This window comes from Mobula birostris, chromosome 12 (genome assembly GCF_030028105.1).
Source record: "Mobula birostris isolate sMobBir1 chromosome 12, sMobBir1.hap1, whole genome shotgun sequence".
In the NCBI taxonomy this organism is placed as follows: Eukaryota; Metazoa; Chordata; class Chondrichthyes; order Myliobatiformes; family Myliobatidae; genus Mobula; species Mobula birostris.
This window is the reverse complement of record NC_092381.1, coordinates 93,332,057-93,353,977: the sequence shown is the minus strand read 5'-3', so window position 1 is coordinate 93,353,977 and position 21,921 is coordinate 93,332,057. Positions and strand designations below refer to the sequence as shown.

The window sequence follows — 21,921 nt, the reverse complement described above, 5'->3', positions numbered from 1 at the left end:
ATAAATAATAAATAGTAATAGAACCATAAATAGTTAAATAGTAATATGTAAATTATGAAATAAGTCCAAGACTATTGGACCAGCCTATTGGCTCAGGATGTCTGACCCTCCAAGGGAGGAGTTGTAATGTTTGATGGCCACAGGCAGGAATGACTTCCTGTGACGCTCAGTGCTGCATCTCGGTGGAATGAGTCTCTGGCTGAATGTACTCCTGTGCCCACCCAGTACATTATGGAGTGGATGGGAGACATTGACCAAGATGGCATGCAACTTAGACAGCATCCTCTTTTCAGACACCAACGTCAGAGAGTCCAGTTCCATCCCCACAACATCACTGGCCTTACGAATGAGTTTGTTGATTCTGTTGGTGTCTGCCACCCTCAGCCTGCTGCCCCAGCACACAACAGCAAACATGATAGCACTGGCCACCACAGACTCGTAGAACATCCTCAGCATCGTCCGGCAGATGTTAAAGGACCTCAGTCTCCTCAGGAAATAGAGACGGCTCTGACCCTTCTTGTAGACAGCCTCAGTGTTCTTTGACCAGTCCAGTTTATTGTCAATTGGTATCCCCAGGTATTTGTAATCCTCCACCATGTCCACACTGACCCCCTGGATGGAAACAGGGGTCACCGGTACCTTAGCTCTCCTCAGGTCTACCACCAGCTCCTTAGTCTTTTTCACATTAAGCTGCAGATAATTCTACTCACACCATGTGACAGAGTTGCCTACTTTTCTTTTTTGTTATTTTGAAATTGTAAAAGATGGGAATAAAGAAAAGTTTTCTTGCTTAAAATATTAAAGAAATGTGTCATCTTTACCTTTATGCCTTTTGGAAATCAGTTCATCTTTTACTCGCTTAGCTATTCACTAACAGAAATTTTGACCGGGGTGCCCAAACTTTTGCATGCCACTGTATGTCCCACTGAGTACATTTTAACTGATTGTCAGCATGAACTGAACAATTGTGTACATTGCAAACTTCAGTCTGACTTCTGCTTGGTGGCCAAACTATTTCACCGTCAAGAGAAATTTCTTATTTTTCCAGCCACTGCTCTCCCCCACCACCCCCACCCAGCTACTTCTGCTAATTTGTTTTTCTTTCTAGAATCATAGAGAAGTACAGCACAGAATCAGGCCCTTTGGCCCATCTAAGTCCGTGCTGAACCTTTTAAACTGACTACTCCCATTGGACTGCACTGAGACTATAGCCCTTAATATCCCTACCATCCATGTACCTATCCAAACTTCGATTAAACATTGAAATAGAGTTTGAATGCACCACTTTTCTCGGTTCTGATGAAGGGTTTCGTTTTTCTTTCCACAAGCATTGCCTAACCTTCTGAGTTTTCTAGCATTTTCTGTTTTTATTGAAGGTTTCCAGCATCTGCATTAAAAAGTATATATATTTAGAGCTCTGAAACATTTTTCATTCTCCTTCTTCCCCATTTGTTCCCCTACATGGCGGGAAAGCAACTTCCAAATTGCAGTTCTGTCAGGCTAAAGAACTAGATCAATGCCTCTTCCACTAATCTTATGTTTTTAACTTGTTAGTCCTACAGAACAATATCTTTGTATCTAAGAAAATATTATGTTAGCAAAGCAACTTAATTGATTAAGATATATAAAGTTAATTAAAAAAAAGTTCATTTTTCCTACAGAAATGAGTCAAAGCTCATCAAGAAGGGCTAGGTCCACTGAAGGCCAAAGCACTGACCAGCTCAGGATACCGACAATCATTAGTAAGTGACAATGAGTCGCCTTAAGGTTTAGTATTTCTTGCTGCAAGTTTCTAATTTGTAGAATGAGGTTGTGATGTGTCCCATGGATTTCTATTTTCAGAGTGGTAGATAATTAAATTAAGTTTGTTTCCTCTGAGGGAGTGTAGGGCAGATGCAAGCACATTATCCACAGGGTAACGATGGCACTGGATGCAATGTTCTCTCAAACCACTGTCTCTCCTGAATCTTCCTCTTTGATCCTACCTCTTTCAATGCTTTTCCCACTCGTGTCGAGGAGTTGTCTGCTGGCACTTCTTTGAAAATACTTAAACCTGTCAATATTAGAAACTAAGTATATTTGGAGCCTCACAACCCAAATCAGGCTAAAATAATATTGCAGCTTTATTACCTGATTAATAATTAAACAAAATGAAATGAAGCAAAAAAGGTGACAATATAATTATTGGGTACTTGAGAGGGAACATTGAAATAACTTTTGTACACCTCATGTGCTATAGTTTCCTCAAGTCCAAATTAAGTGTCTATTATTTTGATTTACAAATGACCCTTCACGGTGTCTGCTGACTTTATATTTAGAGCTATTTTCCAGCTGTTATTTCTAACCTTTAGTCACAAGTTTTGCCAGTGAAATTGCAGAATATCTTACAATTCTTATCCTTGGGGAAATTATAGGTATCATCAAAAATACATGATCTATGACTTCTAAATCAGGCATTTACCCCAAGCCATTTGAGAACAGTAAAGTACTTTAGAAAACTTGCTTTCTTGATAGATAGCCCTTGGCATTATCACTGTGGGACCAGCTAGTTGCTCTCAACGATTCTGGAGAGCCATGGTAAACAGCAAGAAGGAGAGATTAATTCATTAGTCTTGACAACAATGGATCTAACGTAAGCCTCTTTACCAATGTGACACAGTACATTTTTTAAATTCCCTTACTCCTAAGACTACCTTACCTCCCACTTTTGCCATCTGTGCCACCCAGGTCTTTCGTCTAATAGCTTCCAAACTGCTTGAATTGTATTTTAGTGTTTAACATTTCCAAAAGATCTCCACTTCTTAGCTTACCCACACCTTCTTCACACCTCCATAAAGTGTAATTGTTTCAGTTACCTGTACTGTTCAAAATTCAAACACATATCTGCCAAGTGTGATGCACCATTGAAGCCTGGTAGCTCTCTTGGGCATCTGTATTCCAGGATGTTTCTTTATATGTCGAGGCTGAGAAATTTCTGTTACAAAAATTGATTATCCTAGAGTCGAGTAATATTTTCTATTTGTTGGGAAATTCACCTCTTGATTTTGCAGAAATTTTTGTTTCAGAAGTGAAACATACACAGGTTCTTTGCCATGTGAATTGCCCTGCCAAATAGTGACATATCTTGTTTATTCATCGACCCAGGTCCTTTCTCCTGATAGTTTCAGATTGTTTCTCCTGAAACACTGCATTTCAAAGAGTCTGCTTACTGTATTTCTTGTCTACCTCCGGCATCGGCCCCCACCTTGAGCCTCACTAATGTCCTTGGATTGTTTCGTGCAGGGAGGTCATGGTACTAGAGGTTCACAGCTTTGAGATTGTTCTGTATTTTTGCATACTGTAGTATTTAGGAGGTCACTCAGCTTCATTACTCAAAGGATTGAGAACACTTCATGTAGCGCATACACAATACATGGGCAGGGAGAGGGCTCGTCTGCTGTCATTCATGGATTGCAATTGTTTAGTAATACTTTATGGAGTAACTCCCAACACCACTTGTTTGTACCCCTGGAGGATCTCTGTAATCTGTGCACAAAGAACGTGCTTTTGTTTGTGCTCTATTCTCGTCAGTCTGCCCAGATCCTTCCAACACTCTGGCAGCACTCTGCTCTCAACTTCTTGTCTCTATTGCAAATGTTCTTTAAATAGCCTAAATGCAAGCAGCTGTGAGGAGTTGCAAATGAGAAGTAGAATAGACAGCTGGAAATGACACAATATAACTTTACCCAGCATTGCTGTCCTACGAATCTCAAGTTCAAGTTTATTGTCATTCAACCCCACACGTATACCACCAAACGAAACAATGTTCCTCTGGGCCAAGGTGCACAACACAGTACATAGACTTGCACACAACATATAAAGTAATATTACCACAAGATGCATTTAGGACACAAGTGAAAATGTAAACAGTGTGATGCAACTGGCAGTTCATACACGATGAGACCTGGGAGGTGGCAGGGAGTTCAGCAGTCTCACCGCCTGGGGTAGCAAGATGTTTCGCTTCCTTGTCCTTGTCCTAATGCTATGGTAGTTCATGCCTGATGGTAGGGGGTCAAAGAGATTGTTGGACGGTTGGGAGGGATGGTAAATAATACCAAGAGCACTGTGTATGCAGCACTCCTGATAAATATCTCTGATGGGTGGAAAACAGACCTCAGTGATCCTCTCAACAGTCCTTGCAATCATTTGTAGGGCCTTGTGGTCATATGCCTTGTGATTCCCACACCAGATAGTGATGCAGCTGGTCAGGACGCTCCTAGTGGTGCTCCTGCAAAAAATAATTGAAATGAGGGGTTGGGGGAACCTCGCTCGCCTCAATCCCCTCTGGAAGTGGAGATGCTGCTGTGTTTTCTTGACCAAAGAGGTGGTGTAGGGGACCAGGTGAGATTGTCTATTATGTGATCACAAACAAGAGAAAACCTGCAGATGCTGCAAATTGAAGCAACACACACAAAATGCTCAAGGAACTCAGCAGACCAGGCAGCATCTATGGAAAAGAGTACAGTCGACATTTTGGGCAGAAAAATAAGTTCCTCCAGTATATTGTGTGTGTTGTCCGTTATGTACACTCTCAGAAACTTGGTACTCCTAACTCTCTCCCCAAAGGAGCCGATATATGCACTGAGGAGTAATGAACCTGCACTTTCCTAAAGTCCACAAGCATCTCTTTGGTCTTGTCCACTATGAGATTCAAGTTGTTATGCTCGCACCATGCTACAAGCCGCTCAAACTCCCTTCTGTGTAGTCGTCATTGCTGATGAGACCAACCATTGTTGTGTCATCAGCAAACATGATGATTGGGTTTGAACTGGATCGAGCAGTACAGTCACGTGTCAGCAATGTGAACAGCAGCGGGTTGAGCACACAACCTCAGAGGTGCCGGTGCTCAGTGTGACAGAGCTGAAGATGTTACTGCCAACATGGACTGACTGTGGCCTTTCTCTCAAGAAGTCCAAGATCCAGTTACAGAGAGAAGTGTTGAGACCCAACGAGGACAGCTTACTCCTCAGCTTTTAAGGGGTGATTGTATTAAACACCAAGCTAAAATCGATAACCAGCAGCCTGGCATATGAGGCACCATTTTCCACGTGGAATAGGATGAGTGGAGTACAGAGTGCTTGGCATTATCAGTGGACTTACTTGAGCGATAGAGGAGATTGAAAGTGTCCAATGTAGCAGGAAGATAGGATTTACTATGATCCATAAACAGCCATTCAAAGCTCTTCATTACTGTTGAGGTCAGTGCCACTGGCCAGTAGTCATTGAGGGAGGTTACTGTCACCCTCTTGGGCACTGGGATGATGGTGGCCACCTTGAAGCCTGCGGGGACAGTGGACTGTTCCAGAGAGACCTGAAGATGTCTGTTAGAGCCTCTGTCAACTAGGCTGCACAATCCCTCAGCACTCGGCCAGGTACGTTATCAGGCCCCACAGCTCTATGTGGGTTGACCCTGGCTAGGGTCTTCCTCACATCAGCTGCAGCCACACAGAGTGCCTGCTCCTCGGGGAGCAATTCAATTTGAATCTTTAATTTGCAGTAAAAGGTTGTGATTGTTATGGGATTTTTCCCAAGGTGATTGACAATGCTGTTTCATTGCCATAAAAATAAAATGTATCTATTTTCTGAGCTTATGTATGAAGTATGTTGTGTCCAAAGTTGTTTGGTGGAATGATTATATGATTCGTAACAACAGGTCTGGATGTAAAAAGGTAAAAAGCTAATATACAACATCATAATTTCTAGCTTCAATTCTCTAGTTCACACTAAAAATCCAAGGGAAAAGAGAACTCGAGTCTTTAATGTCTGTGTTGAAGCAATCTGTTTCATTGATATCATTGGAGACATATGGTGTCCCCTGGTCTGTCTCCTTTGTCCATCCTGCTAAGGATTGTATCAGGATGCAAAGTAAATGTCCGATTCAAATAACTTCAGAGTAAACTGGTTTATGGTCTAGTCTTTTCGTAATTTGATGTTTTTGTTCAAAAATTTCTTTCTACTATTTTCTTCCTTTAAGACGTTGAAACCAATGTCACTAGTGGACCTCATGTTGCACTAAATCTTGAGAAATGCAAGTCACATCAAGCTGGACATAGTACTTATTAATGTAAAGTGAATGTTCGTAATTTATTGTCTTTTAGTCATAGACATACCTTATTGATCCCGGGGGAAATTAGTTTTCGTTACAGTTGCACCATAAATAATAAATAGTAATAAAACCATAAATAGTTAAATAGTAATATGTAAATTATGCCAGGAAGTAAGTCCAGGATCAGCCTATTGGCTCAGGGTGTCTGACCCTCCAAGGGAGGAGTTGTAAAGTTTGATGGCCACAGGCAGGAATGACTTCCTATGACGCTCTGTGTTGCATCTCGGTGGAATGAGTCTCTGGCTGAATGTACTCCTGTGCATTTGCCACTGACAGTAATAATTAAAGTTAAAATGGCACTATATTTTGGATTCAGCATTTCAGAGCAGTGGCTCTGTATGCTGAAATGCAAATGTCTAGCTGATGAAGAAACTGATTGCTCTCAGAGGTCATAATTGGTAACTCCGGCTGTTTTTGTCTTTAACAACCATAACTTTTCTCACTGAACTTGTGACTTTTACCTTGTGTATCATGGTGCTGTCCTTGCCCTCTGGCCCTGGAACTTCAGAACAATTCTGGAATTATTTCACAATTAAAATACTTATTTCTAACTGTTTTTAATGGAAATTTTAATGAGCTGGTTACTGCACTGAATGGAAAAAAATGGAAGTTTTATTTTTTAATCCTGTCCACACAAAGTTAGTCACTGTAATTATGCAACCTACACTGCTGGTATTAATCTGAAGTCCAGTGCAGGCAATTCATATTAGAACTTGTTCCAGTCTTTAAACAACAAAGAATGTCATGTATAATTAAAAAAGTGGCTCTGTCACTGTTGCACCCATGGCAATTGTGCAGTTATTAATGGATACTCTGGTACACACAGGTTCCTTCATAACAAATGAGACTGACAAGATAGTAACACCACGTCCTTCGATAAGGAATGCAAGGAAAAGAAATGCTGGTAAGCTGTGCTAATCACCTCATTCTGTTGACACTTCAAAGCAGTTTATGAACTAGTCTGCAAGACATTTGATCTTAATACTTTAGGACTGGATGTGCTTTTTCAAAGGGTTCAAAGGTACATTTAATGTCAAAGATATGTATACAATATACATCCTGAAATGTTTTTTCTTCGCAACCATCCACGAAAACAGAGGAGCCCCCCCCAAAGAATGAATGACAGTTAAATGTTAGAACCCCAAAGCCCCCCCCAGTTCCCCCCTTCCCGCGCATAGGCAGCAGCAAAGCAACAATCACAACCTCCCACCACCAGCAAAAATAAAAAGCATTGGCACCCGCCACCGAGTACTCAAGCGTGCAGCAAAGCAACAGCAAAGACACAGACTTGCAGTACCCCAAAGGCTACTGGTTCACCCAGTATTCGACATACCACAGGCTCCCTAATAAGGGAGAAAGAGGTGTCTCCATTTCACAGTGAGAGGGGAGACGTAACAAACAACCTGCTGGTTTACGATGTTAGAAGTCCATTGCGTTGCTTTTTCTGAGCTCTGTATCCAAAGAGCTCGGGTCTCTGGGCACATAGCCAGAGATCTTCCGTCTCCCAATATATCGATTTTCTGCTGGGACACCGACCTTCAGTATGCCGTCTCCAGAGCCACAAGATCCCCAAACTCCGAGGGCAAGCTAATCTCTTAGGCCACATCCTTGGCATATTGAATAACAGCCAGTCACGAAACCCCGACTGTGGTTCCCATTCCCGCAAAGAATGGAAGTCAGCGTGTAACTCCAGGTCAGGGTCTTCAAAAGAACCCTGAAAGGGAAAACTAGAGATATTAAAGATGGAGATAGAGCTGTTTCCGAAGATGCAAGCAAAGGAGTCGCCGTTAGGCGCCATTGTCCTCCTAAGCTCCTCCTCCTTGTATTCATCCTTCAATTGTTCATTTCATTGTGTGCAAAAGTTCTTTGTAGAAAAAAGTGAGAAGGTTTCACTGCTTTCTGTGTGAGAGAAACTGGGAAATTTAAGAATTGGAACTGTTTTAAATTCATTAATCTGGAACATTATGGAAGATAATAAATTTCTGAATTTATTCTGGCTGAACTCAAAGAGGGTTCCATGTTAATAGTATTAGAAAGTTGTCTCTTCAGTAAAATTGAAACCGTTAAGGTGAAAATGTCAGGTATTTAAAAGGGCTTTTAAAAAATCTTCATTTTAATTCATGCAGGGGATTTTTTTTTGTTTTTGACATATTTGTGTATTTACACTTATTTGGAAAACATGAGTCATCCATTGTATTATTAACTTCCACTACATGAGAGGTAACATAACCATCTGGAGGTATTGAAGAAATCATGTAAACAACAAGCGAACAACAATTCAAATTAAGTTTACCATCAGTAGCATGTCATCACTATAATGTGTACTTAACAAAGCAATTGATCAGCAGTTTGTATGGGCATTTGATTATTTGCAACATGTTATTTTGTTTCTCAGATCATGGACCTGGTTCAGAATCTTCAGAGCCTCAAAAGAAGTCTTGTAAAGGTACATTCTTACCATTTGCTGTTAAATTCATTTCTAACTACAGAGGTTTGTTCATGAAGTGCAAACAAGTGAACAGTGATTCAAGCTCAAAAAGTAATGCAGTTGGTGCCCACTCAGATAATTGGTTGGTGAGAAACAGATCCGCACAGTTAAAGTGACCTTTCACGGCATCTCCTCAGGTTGTCATGGAGGTGAGGAGAACTGGGATAGGGGTTATCAGGAGCCCCCGTGTCACCTTGCAGTCTGAGTAGGTTATATCACAGAATTATCAAAAATCCATAAAAATAATTTAATTCACAACACTGCAGGGGAGTAAGGGAGTAGATAAGTGGGAGAGTGAGAGAGGTAAACGTGTATGAGCTCCAAATAGAAAATCTCCAAAATGTGTTACTGCCAATTGCATTGTTTTGCATGACTGCCCTAAACGAGAAAGGTGGTGGTGCAGTGAAGGCTGTAGCCTGAAACATTTATGTGACAGTGCAGACATGCTTTAATCTGTGTAATTTTTTAAATAAAATTGCATTACAAATACAAAGTTCCATCAGGACCACTTTAATTCAGACATGATTCACAACTTTCAGCATCTGACCTTGCTGAACTGACTTTATAACAAATTTCATCATCTTTGTCAATGAGCCAAACACTGCACAACATTAAAAACACTCCATCCCTATCATGAAGCATGGTGGTGGCTGCATCATGTTGTGGGGATGCTTCACTGCAACAGGCCCTGGAAGGCTTGTGAAGGTAGAGGGTAAGATGAATGCGGCAAAATACAGGGAAATCCTGGAGGAACACCTGATGCAGTCTACAAGAGAACTGCAACTTGGGAGAAGATCTGTTTTCCAGCAAGACAATGACCCCAAGCGTAAAGCCAAATCTACACAGGAATGGCTTAATGACAACAAAGTTAATGTCCTGGAGTGGCCAAGTCGGAGTCCAGACCTCAATCCAATTGAGAATTTGTGGCTACACTTGAAAAAGACTGTTCACTCATGATCCCCATGCAATCTGACAGAGCTTGAGCAGTTTTGTAAAGAAGAAAGAAGAAATATTGCAGTGTCCAGATGTGCAAATCTGATAGAGACCTATCCACACAGACTCAAGCTGTAATTGCTACCAAAGCTGCATCTACTAAATACTGACTTGAAGGGGGTAAATACTTATGCAATCAATTATTTTGTGTTTTATTTTTGTAACTAATTTAGATCACTTTATAGAGAGTTATTTTCACTTTGACACGAAAGAGTCTCTTCTGTTGATCAGTGTCAAAAAAGCCAAATTAAAGCCACTGGGATTCAATGTTGTAAAACAATAAGACATGAAAACTTCCATGGGGGGGGTGAATAGTTTTTATAGGCACTATACGTTCCTATTATGGGTATGAACAAGTGAAAATGAAGGAGAATGAAGTGTATTTGAGGACTGGACTCTCAAACGAGTCCCCACTCTGTAGAGTGCTGTACTACACCAATGTGTGCCTTTGTTCTCAACTTAGAAGCCATATATAGCTCACGTACAATGTGGTCTGCAGTGCCTCCAAGGACATAGTAGTAATGTAGAAATAGCTTTATGGTGTGGCAAGAATTTGGAAGGTGAGCTACCCTTGTGATAGTGAAAAATTTGACTGTCACAGATGTTTCTGCATGACATGTTGGGTATTTTGCATGAAACATGATGCAACTATGGTTCTTTTTGCTATCAGGATGTTCGTGAGTATTTTATTCAGAAGTTACCTTCCCTTTGACAAGGACACATTGTCTGTCTTGAATGCTATTTGAAGCATGAATGCTGTATTCCACTTATTTGACAATGCCTGAATGTCATCCATGTATTGCTCGAGGCAGGCATGGATTACACCATTAACTGATGAGTTTTCAAATGCATCTGGGAACTATGAATGCACAGGATCGCAAGAGGCTACAGAGTTGTAGGCTCAGCTGGCTGTAACAAGGGCACTTCCCTGTCCCACCGTTGAGAACATCTTCAGGAGATGGTGCCTCAAGGAGGGAGTAGCATTCCTAAGGACCCTCTTCCTTTCTCATTACCATCAGGGAAGAGGTACGGGAGCCTGAAGATGCACACTCAATGTTTTAGGAACAGCTTCTTCCCTTCTGCCATTCTGAAAGGTCCATGAACCCGTGAGCACTACCTTGTTACTCCTTTCTCGTACTAGTCATAGTCATACTTTATTGATCCCGGGGAAAATTGGTTACTATGTTATTTATTTATGTAATTTGTAGTAACTTTATGTGTTTGCATTGTATTACTGCCACAGAACAACAAATTTCATGTCATATATGCCAGTGATAGTAAACCTGATTCTGACCACGTGCTGGAAAGTGGGTCATTAGCAGAACAATTGAAGCTTGATGGCTCCAGGATACTGGGTTGAACTTGTGCAGCAAAGTCCTAGAATAGCTATGAACTTTATCTATTATTCTGAGCCAATTGACTATGAATGAGAAATGACAGGAAATGTAATTTTCCTGTTGATTCTCATTTGCTTCAATTTTACGAGGCCCTTGAATTCACAAAGCTGCCTAGAGATGAAAGATAGTAGCTTTCATCTAACCTCAGTAATTAAGCATTTTTGTGCGGGTAAATTCTGGAGCATAGGCTTTCAGTCCTGTGGATTTTGTTCTGTGCTGGGGATTTCTTAATGTCAAGTTGAATCAAAGCAGTTAAATTATAATTCACCCAAGCTTGGTGAATTAATCATGTTTCTTAATGCTTCAGGTTTACCCTTTGAATTTTTGTGTTGAAATCTATCATCTTTAAGAAGAGGGATGCTGGTGGGTTCTGGTTCATTATGAAATCACTAATTGGTCTGTATCATGCTGACTTTAACTGCATTCTGCAAACTTGTATTTTAACTTCACCATTCTCGTCTTTTAAATTAGTTATGTCTGAAGTTGCTCCTATCACGGCCTATCCAATCCTCATTAAATCTCCATTCTAACAGTTAACATTCACACTAATTATTTACATAGAACATAGAATAGTACAGCACAGTACAGGCCCTTCGGCCCACAATGTTGTGCTGGCCCTTAAACCCTGCCTCCCATATAATCTCCCAATTTAAATTCCTCCATATATTCCTGTCTAGTAGTCTCTTAAATTTCACTAGTGTATTTGCCTCCACCACTGGCTCAGGCAGTGCATTCCACGCACCAACCACTCTCTGAGTAAAAAACCTTCCTCTAATATCCCCTTTGAACTTCCCACCCCTTACCTTAAATCCATGTCCTTTTGTATTGAGCAGTGGTGCCCTAGGGAAGAGGCGCTGGCTGTCCACTCTATCTATTCCTCTTAATATCTTGTTTACCTCTATAATGTCTCCTCTCATCCTCCTTCTCTCCAAAGAGTAAAGCCCTAGCTCCCTTAATCTCTGATCATAATGCATACTCTCTAAACCAGGCAACATGCTGGCAAATCTCCTCTGTACCCTTTCCAATGCTTCCACATCCTTCCTATAGTGAGGTGACCAGAACTGGACACAGTACTCCAAGTGTGGCCTCACCGTAGTTTTATAGAGCTGCATCATTACCTCACGACTCTTAAACTCTATCCCTTGACTTATGAAAGCTGACACCCCATAAGCTTTCTTAACTACCCTATCTAGCTGTGAGGCAACTTTCAGGGATCTGTGGACATGTACCCCCAGGTCCCTCTACTCCTCCACACTACCAAGAATCCTGCCATTTACTTTGTACTCTGCCTTGGAGTTTGTTCTTCCAAAGTGTACGGCCTCACACTTCTCCGGGTTGAACTCCATCTGTCACTTCTCAGCCCACTTCTGCATCCTATCAATGTCTCTCTGCAATCTTCGACAATCCTCTGCACTATCCACAACACCACCAACCTTTGTGTCGTCTGCAAGCTTGCCAACCCACCCTTCTACCCCCACATCCAGGTTGTTAATAAAAATCACGAAAAGTAGGGGTCCCAGAACCGATCCTTGCGGGACAACACTAGACACAACCCTCCAATCTGAATGTACTCGCTCCACCACGACCCTCTGCCTTCTGCAGGCAAGCCAATTCTGAATCCACCTGGTCAAACTTCCCTGGTTCCCATGCTTTCTGACTTTCTGAATAAGCCTACCATGTGGAACCTTGTCAAATGCCTTACTAAAATCCATGTAGATCACATCTACTGCACTACCCTCATCTATATGCCTGGTCACCTCCTCAAAGAACTCTATCAGGCTTGTTAGACACGATCTGCCCTTCACAAAGCCATGCTGACTGTCCCTGATCAGGCCATGATTCTCTAAATGCCCATAGATCCTATCTCTAAGAATCTTTTCCAACAGCTTTCCCACCACAGACGTAAGGCTCACTGGTCTATAATTACCCAGACTATCCCTACTACCTTTTTTGAACAAGGGGACAACATTCGCCTCCCTCCAATCCTCTGGTACCATTCCCGTGGACAACGAGGACATAAAGATCCTAGCCAGAGGCTCGGCAATCCCTTACCTCGCCTTGTGGAGCAGCCTGGGGAATACTCTGTCTGGCCCCGGGGAATTATCCGTCCTAATGTATTTTAACAACTCCCAACACCTCCTCTCCCTTAATATCAACATGCTCCAGAACATCAACCTCACTCATATTGTTCTCACAGTCATTACGTTCCCTCTCATTGGTGAATACCGAAGAGAAGTATTTGTTGAGGACCTTGCTCACTTCCACAGCCTCCAGGCACATCTTCCCACCTTTATCTCTAATTGGTCCTACCTTCACTCCTGTCATCCTTTTGTTCTTCACATAATTAAAGAATGCCTTGGGGTTTTCCTTTACCCTATTCACTAAGGCCTTCTCATGCCCCCTTCTTTCTCTTCTCAGCCCTTCTTAAGCTCCTTTCTTGCTTCCCTATATTCCTCAATGGACCGATCTGATCCTTGCTTCCTAAACCTCATGTATGCTGCCTTCTTCCACCTGACTAGATTTTCCACCTCACTTGTCACCCATGGTTCCTTCACCCTACCATTCTTTATCTTCCTCACCGGGACAACTTTATCCCTAACATCCTGTAAGAGATCCCTAAGCATTGACCGCATGTCCATAGTACATTTCCCTGCAAAAACATCATCCCAATTCACACCTGCAAGTTCTAGCCTTATAGCCTCATAATTTTTCCTTCCCCAATTAAAAATTTTCCTGTCCTCTCTGATTCTGTTCTTTTCCATGATAATGTTAAAGGCCAGGGAGCGGTGGTCACTGTCCCCCAGATGCTCACCCACCGAGAGATCTGTGACCTGACCCAGTTCGTTACCTAATACTAGATCTAGTATGGCATTCCCCCTAGTCGACCTGTCAACATACTGTGACAGGAATCCATCCTGGACGCACTTAACAAACTCTGCTCCATCTGAACCCTTGGAACTAATCAGATGCCAATCAATATTAGGGAAGTTAAAATCACCCATGATAACAACCTTGTTATTTTTGCACCTTTCCAAAATCTGCCTCCCAATCTGCTCCTCTGTATCTCTGCTGCTACAGGGGGCCTATAGAATACACCCAACAGAGTAACTGCTCCGTTCCTGTTTCTGACTTCTATCCATACTGACTCAAGAGAGGATCCTGCTATATTACCCACCCTTTCTGTAGCTGTAATAGTATCCCTGACCAGTAATGCCACCCTTTTTCCCCCCTCTCTATCTCTTTTAAAACACTTGGTTGGTGCAACTGTAACGAAACCCAATTTCCCTCGGGATCAATAAAGTATGTCTGTCTATCTATGAAATCCAGGAATATTGAGAATCCATTTCTGCCCTGGTGCCAGCCAAGTCTCTGTAATGGCCACTACATCATAATTCCATGTATGTATCCAAGCTCTCAGTTCATCACCTTTGTTCCTGATGCTTCTTGCATTGAAGTACATGCACTTAAGCCCTTCTACCTTACTACCTTTACACCCTTTATTCTGCTTCTCTTTCCTCAAAGCCTCTTTATATGTTAGATCTAGCTTTACTCCATGCACTATACTTGGCAGTTGTCGCATGATCTTTGTCCTCCTCCACCTCACTATCTGCTCTAACACTCTGGTTCTCCTCCCCCTGCAAATCTAGTTTAAACCCCCTGGAGCAGCACTAGCAAACCTTCCCGCAAGGATGTTAGTCCCCTTCCAGTTCAGGTGCAACCTGTCCCGTCGAAACAGATCCCACCTTCCCTGGAACAAGGCCCAATTGTCCAGAAACATGAAGCCCTCCCTCCTGCACCAACTCCTTAGCCATGTATTTAGCTGCAGTATCTTCCTATTTCTAGCCTTACTAGCACGTGGCATGGATAGCAATCCTGAGATTGCAACCCTGAAGGTTCTGTCCTTCAACTTTGCACCTAACTCCCTAAACTCTCTTTGCAGGACCTCCTCCTCCTTCCTATCCTCGTCATTGGTCCCTACATGGACCACAACATCTGGCTGTTATCTGGTTGATATTATTAGACCAATAGTTTCTAAATTATCTGCTTAACTTTTGTCTCTTGAATTCTTTCCATCTTCCTTTCACTCTTGTGTTTGCTTTTTCCCCTGTGCTTTTTGTACATTCACATCAAAAACACAGGGAGATGAGAAATAGAATTAGGAATCAGTCTTTTGTGCCTACTCTGCCATTCAGTAAGATCAAAAATGAACTTTTACTGCACTATCCTGTATCCTTCGATTCTGAATCCTTTATATCCAAAAGTCTATTTTTCTTGGCTGTGAATGTACTTGGTGACTTTAAGGCAGAGGATTCCAAGGATTTGCTGAAGTTTCCCTTTATCACAGTCCTGTGTGGCTGATTCCTTCTTCTGAGACTTCCCCCTGATTCTTAACACCCCACCAAGAGCAACATGTCTACATTTGCACTATTAGACATTCTCAGAAATCTGTTTTGATGAACTGGTTTTCTAAACTAAAGAGAGTTTGGGGCCAGTCTGTTGAATCTCTCCATGGGGCAATTCCCTCACACAATAAATCATTTTATTTGCCAGCTGTTGAAAGATTTTCTTTGATCATTGCTATTACTGATTATCTGGACCTTGCTCCCTTTTCCACTGGGATTCTCCTTTCTCAGCCTGTTATCTGTCTTCTGTTCCTTGTCTTTGATTGTTATTCCTGCTCTTGTACACACTTATATCTGTATCTTTATCCCCTTTTAAAAGATGGAGCTGCAACTGAGATGTATCTCCATATCAGCATGGAACAACATCCTCCCACTATTCCTGAAGGTCTGGAATCACAAGGTATTCGTATATCCAACTTCCAGTGAAACATTAATTTTCAATTATTTGCACACTTATGGCAAGTTGAAAATTGTGAATGTTTGTATGTTCTGACCCGGTGTCTACCCCATGTCCTAGTTCTTTTTGCCAGTTGAAAAAGCGCTATTGACATCTTCAGCTTGTCAGCTACCGTACCTGAACAATGTCCATAGAACATAGTACAGTATAGCCAATACAGGCCCTTCCACCCACAATGTTGTGCCGACCCATAAACCCTGCCTCCCATATAAACCCCCACCTTAGATTCCTCCATATACCTGTCTAGTAGTCTCTTAAATTTCACTAGTGTATCTGCCTCCACCACTGACTCAGGAAGTGCATTCCATGCGCCAACCACTCTCTGAGTAAAAAACCTTCCTCTAATATCCCCCTTGAACTTCCCACCCCTTACCTTAAAGACGTGTCCTCTTGTACTAAGCAGTGGTGCCCTGGGGAAGAGGCGCTGGCTGTCCACTCTATCTATTCCTTTTAATATCTTGTATACCTCTATCATGTCTCCTCTCATCCTCCTTCTCTCCAAAGAGTAAAGCCCTAGCTCCCTTAATCTCTGATCATAATGCATACTCTCTAAACCAGGCAGCATCCTGGTAAATCCCCTCTGTACCCTTTCCAATGCTTCCACATCCTTCCTATAGTGAGCCGACCAGAACTGGACACAGTACTCCATGTGTGGCCTCACCGTAGTTTTATAGAGCTGCATCATTACCTCACGACTCTTAAACTCTATCCCTCGACTTATGAAAGCTGACACCCCATAAGCTTTCTAAACTACCCTATCTACCTGTAAGGCAATTTTCAGGGATCTGTGGACATGTACCCCCAGATCCCTCTGCTCCTCCACACTACCAAGTATCCTGCCATTTACTTTGTGCACTGCCTTGGAGTTTGTCTTTCCAAAGTGTACCACCTCACACTTCTCCAGGTTGAACTCCATCTGCCACTTCTCAGCCCACTTCTTCATCCTATCAATGTTTCACTGCAATCTTCGACAATCCTCTATACTATCCACAACACCACCAATCTTTGTGTCGTCTGCAAGCTTGCCAACCCATCCTTCTACCCCCACATCCAGGTCATTAATAAAAATCACGAAAAGTAGGGGTCCCAGAACCGATCCTTGTGGTACACCACTAGTCACAATCCTCCAATCTGAATGTACTCCCTCCACCATGACCCTCTGCTTTCTGCAGGCAAGCCAATTCTGAATCCACCTGGCCAAACTTCCCTGGATCCCATGCCTTCTGACTTTCTGAATAAGCCTACCATGTGGAACCTTGTCAAATGCCTTGCTAAAATCCATGTAGATCACAGCTACTGCACTACCCTCATCTATATGCCTGGTCACCTCCTCAAAGAACTCTATCAGGCTTGTTAGGCACAATCTGCCCTTCACAAAGCCATGCTGACTGTCCCTGATCAGACCATGATTCTCTAAATGCCCATAGATCCTATCTCTAAGAATCCATGATGCCACATGCCTGGAATTGAGTGAAGTAACTATCTTGATGTTCTTTATGTGTGCTTAGATTGCCTTCTAGTAGAAGTCGCAAAAGTATTACAATGAACTTAGATTTTTTTCCTTGAGGAGAAGCGAGATCCAACCAGGATCCCTTCATGGGGTATTGCTGAAAGAATGGCTATAGCGGGTTTGAAAAAAAAGAAGAAAAGAAAAAAGACAAAGAAGGAGATCAATTTTTTCCCTAACTTTAAATAAAATTAATTCTGATAGTGTGTGCAGAGCAGCTGGGATAGACTTCATTCATTTGGGCAATGGAAGTTGAAGGTGGTTTGCAAAAGGAACAGAAAGCTTTGGCAAGCAGAGTTTTGAAGAAGCAATCTGATCCTACACATGACCTACGGATTCCCTTAAAAGCTGTGTCTCTGCTGTGGGTGGGGGCAAATGGATCACAAGGAGAAGTGGAACCCTAAAACCCAGCATATAATGTAACCAAATGACAGAAAGCAGAACACTCACAACAGATGTCATACCATTTAGTAAGTATGGAAATTAACTAACAAAACCACAGTACTGTGCAAAAGTCTTTGGCACATATATATAGATAGGTTGCGTAAGACTTTTCCACAGTACTGCAGTAGTTTTATGTATTGCACTGTACTGCTACCACAAAAAGAAAGAAATTTTATGACACATGTGAGTGATGATAAACCTGATTCTCATATTTTCTCTATTGTGAGTGAGAGTGGGAAGTGGGCAGGAAAGGGAAACGGGAGGGGAGGGAAGCACCAGAGAGACATTCTGTAATGATCAATAAACCAATTGTTTTGAATTAAATGACCTTGCCTGGTGTCTCAGGGTTGGGCATGGCTACACCCCCACCACCCCCTGACCCTGGCACGCCTTCTCTGCCACCTGTCCCCCACCCCTCCCGTGACAATTTGCCCTTGTTATTCCCAATGTCCTTTGTTCCCGCCTGATTTACAAACTCATTATCTGCTCCAAGTTGAAAATACAGTCCTGTGCAAAACTTGTAGGCGCCCTAGCTATATATATGTGCCTCAGGATTTTGCACAGTACTGTAAAAAGAACATTTGTTTGTTGTGTTTGAATTAGTTAACTCACTTGGGCAACCCAGTAGCATAGCAGATAGTGTGATGCTATTTCAGCTCAGTATATTCTGAAGTTCAGAGTTCTATTCCGGCGCCATTCTGTAAGGAGTCTCTGTACGTCCTCCCTGTGGAATGTGTAGGTTTTCCCCAGCTGCTTCAGTTTCCTCCCACAGTCCAAAGACATACTGGTAGGTTAATGGTCATTGTAAACTGTCCTGTTGGGGTCACTGGGGTTGTGGGCTTGCTGAGGCAACATGGCTCAAAGGGCCATAAGGCCGACTCCTCATTGTATCACCAAATTAATCTCACCTAATAATATTTGATAAGAGTTTTCTACCGCCAGGTGTACACATAATTTTACTCTGAGTGGATGTCAAATGCATCCTTTTCTTAGTGTGTTCTTGTTCTGCTTTTATTGTTTTAAGTTTTTTAAAGAAAATTTGGCTTAAGTAAATTACTCTGTTTGAAACCTGCACCTCTCATTATATCATCCATGTTTTCACCCAGAGACATATCATCTCTAACAAGACATTTCACTTTAAATGTGTGTACGGTTGATAACTGGGAAAGCAAACATTCAGTAGTCGGGCAGCTTCTGATATCTTTCACATAAAGCACTAACTTTCTATTTTTCCCACAGTTGCTGCCCAACGTGGTGAATGTTAGTATGGTTCACTAATATATCAGTGGCATCATCACAAGCAATGTCCCAAAGATTTACTAGTGCACTTGTGTATTGTATCCATTAATTAACATATAGTTTCTTCAATATTCGGAAAAACTTTCATATTTCCTCACAGATCAATGCTTTATGGAAGCTCAACAATTCCATTCCCACCCCTAATTCATTTCCTTGTCGTCAGTTCTCTTTCACATACGCGGCTGCTGTGCCATGTATTTGGGTTTTAATAATAATACAAATATACAGTACAGGTGTATTGTACTGGACAATTCAAAGAATGAGGGATAAAAATTAGATGAAAACAGGCATCAGCTAAACCCTCAGCCCAGAAATCGGCCCTTTCAGCCCACCTCATCCACACTGACTGAGATGCTTATCTACAGTAATTCCATTTGCACATCATTGGCTGGTCCCCCTGTACAGGCTTGCTTTCCAAGTATCTGTCCATATGCTTTCTAAATGTTGTAATTTTATCTGATTCCACTGCCTTTTTGTTGTATGTCATTGGTCTGTCTTCACTTGTGTAACTTGATCTAATGGGTACATCTTGTAACCTGGCAATTCCCAGATTTTATGTGCTTTGGGAGTGCTTTCATTCTTTAACTGTCTCATTTCATTGTTTTCCTTCTTATTTTTCTCTTTCATCCTCACGGCCCCAGTGAACCATTTGGCCTGATCACCTCTACAATTTATCACCATTGCAACCCTGGCCTATCAGCGATATTCCCTCTGTCCTGTCCTCCTTGTCACACATTTTCTGCAACTTAAAATTAACCTATTCCCTCTCTTCACACAGTTCTGACACATAAACTCTTTTTCTCTTTCCACAGGTGCTGCCTGAACTGCTGTGTATTTTCTATTTATAGATTGGGTCCCAGGCAGCTGAAAGCTTGACTAATGAATGTAGGACAACTGTGGAGGGAATCCATAAAAGAACAAAACATCAAGGAATATAGGATTCCCAGAGTGATGCAAGGCTGGAGGAGGTTACAGGGAGAGGAAAGTGCGAGGCTCACGGGATAGATTTAAAATAAAAATAAGATTTTTAGGGTAACACTTCAATATAGCCATAACCTTGGTGCTTACACTGGAAGATGGCTTGCAAGACTGCTTGGGTAACCTGTTTCTTGAGTAGCTGCATTGATTTGGCTTGTTGGTTAAAGTGTGGATAATGTACCAATCATTCACAACACACTGGAAATTTCCATGCAGTTTTGTATGAGTTTGCAAATGTATCAGTATATTTAAAGGTTCTATTTCCTTTTCTTGCAGAACCAGAGAAGACAGACTGTTCAGATGATGTTGGCTTTGATACAGTGCTCACTGCAGGTTTACTATTTCTGAATTATCAGTATTCTGAAGCTTGTTCACTTTACATTTCTGTATCAGTAACCTAGCTCTTGCAACTTTAAAGGTGTACCTTTGGCATGAAGATCAGGCAAACTGATTCATACGGCTAGGATTCAGTGCCCAACTGATGTTGGACAGAGTAGTCTATAAAAAAAATCCCTCTCTTGAGTTAACTTTCATCTTTCTTTGGGTTAACTATTAAGATACATATTGCTATTACACTTTATTATTGTGAAGATGTGTCCAAAGCTCCCTTGAGTGGGAAAATTAAATGTCCCCACTGATTCTTGGGAATTCCTGGCCTATGACTTTTCAAAATGGAGGAGGAACACTTGGGATGACATTATCCATGCATCAAGCGTATACAGAGCTTCTGTGTAAAAGCTGGAAGAAGTGCAACCACCTCAAAATGTACTCATACACCACTCAGGAGATGCTAATTGGGCAGCTGTAGGGTAGCCATGAGTAGAGTCTGTGGAAGAGTCAGCAATTCCCACAGTGGCCTCATCAGTCACCTCAGAAACCACAAATCAGGAGTCAAGCAAATCATCCTTGATCTTAAAGGTCTGCCTTTAAAAACATAAATTATTGATAAACTAGCAGTTGAATATTTCTGTATTATTGGCATTAACTGATATGATTTGTCTTAACTTGGTTATTAAGTAACTCCTCATCCAATAAATCATACAGCTAGTAGTTTCATGAAAATGAGTTTTTCTGAAAAGGTGAGTGACTCTTGTGACATAGTTCATGTTCAGGAACTAAAGAGGTTTCAGATAAATGGTTCTTCATGAGAACAACTTCTGGAATTATATGTTTGCAATCTGCTTTCAGATGGGAACCAGGCTGAGGATGACAAAGAACTTGTGGCATCACTTGAGAGTCCTGCAGACGAAGGTAGTATTCCTAAAAGTTAACCTGTACACAACATCCCAGTTGACCATTACCAAGATTTGCCCCACCATCCCAAGGACAAAGGACAAAGCACAGCCATTGTTGTGACTTCTAGTTTTTCTCAAACTATTTCAGGTCTTCCAATGTAAGCATTTTTTTTTTGTTTCCCTATTTCTCTCAATAAAATTCTGTGAATGAGTGCAACCAGTTCAAGAAGGTGCCATGTCCTCAATCACTTTTAATGTCAAAAATAACCATTGTTGTGTACAGATCGACTTGAATTAATAAATTGTGGTGTCATTCTTTCTAATCCAGTTGCAGAGAAATTAAGATAGTGTAAACCAAGATTTGTGAATACTTTATTGTTGATCCTCTGCTAGTTAAGCTCCCTTATGTTGTATAACCTATGTCTTCTTAATAAAGCCTGTGCTTTGTCCTTTCTCCTTTGGGATGGTGGGGTGGTGGTGGGAGATTAAATCTGAGATCCTGGAAAACATTGCAGATCAAAGGTTTGAGAAGGTGTTGCCAGACAAATGTGTGGTATAGTGGATCCCCTATTTTT

At 41.7% G+C, this 21,921-nt stretch overlaps 1 protein-coding gene across 1 annotated transcript in view; it reads left to right on the top strand.

Annotated features, from left to right (window-relative positions):
* The window catches only part of LOC140206120 (uncharacterized), a 112,571-nt gene that overhangs the window by 64,591 nt on the left and 26,059 nt on the right, over window positions 1-21,921 (top strand). The window contains exons 9-14 of the mRNA XM_072274305.1: window positions 1,662-1,742; window positions 6,972-7,049; window positions 8,541-8,591; window positions 15,746-15,826; window positions 20,388-20,444; window positions 21,300-21,362. Coding sequence (XP_072130406.1) covers window positions 1,662-1,742; window positions 6,972-7,049; window positions 8,541-8,591; window positions 15,746-15,826; window positions 20,388-20,444; window positions 21,300-21,362 — 411 coding nt within the window. The remainder of the gene's footprint in view (window positions 1-1,661; window positions 1,743-6,971; window positions 7,050-8,540; window positions 8,592-15,745; window positions 15,827-20,387; window positions 20,445-21,299; window positions 21,363-21,921) is intronic.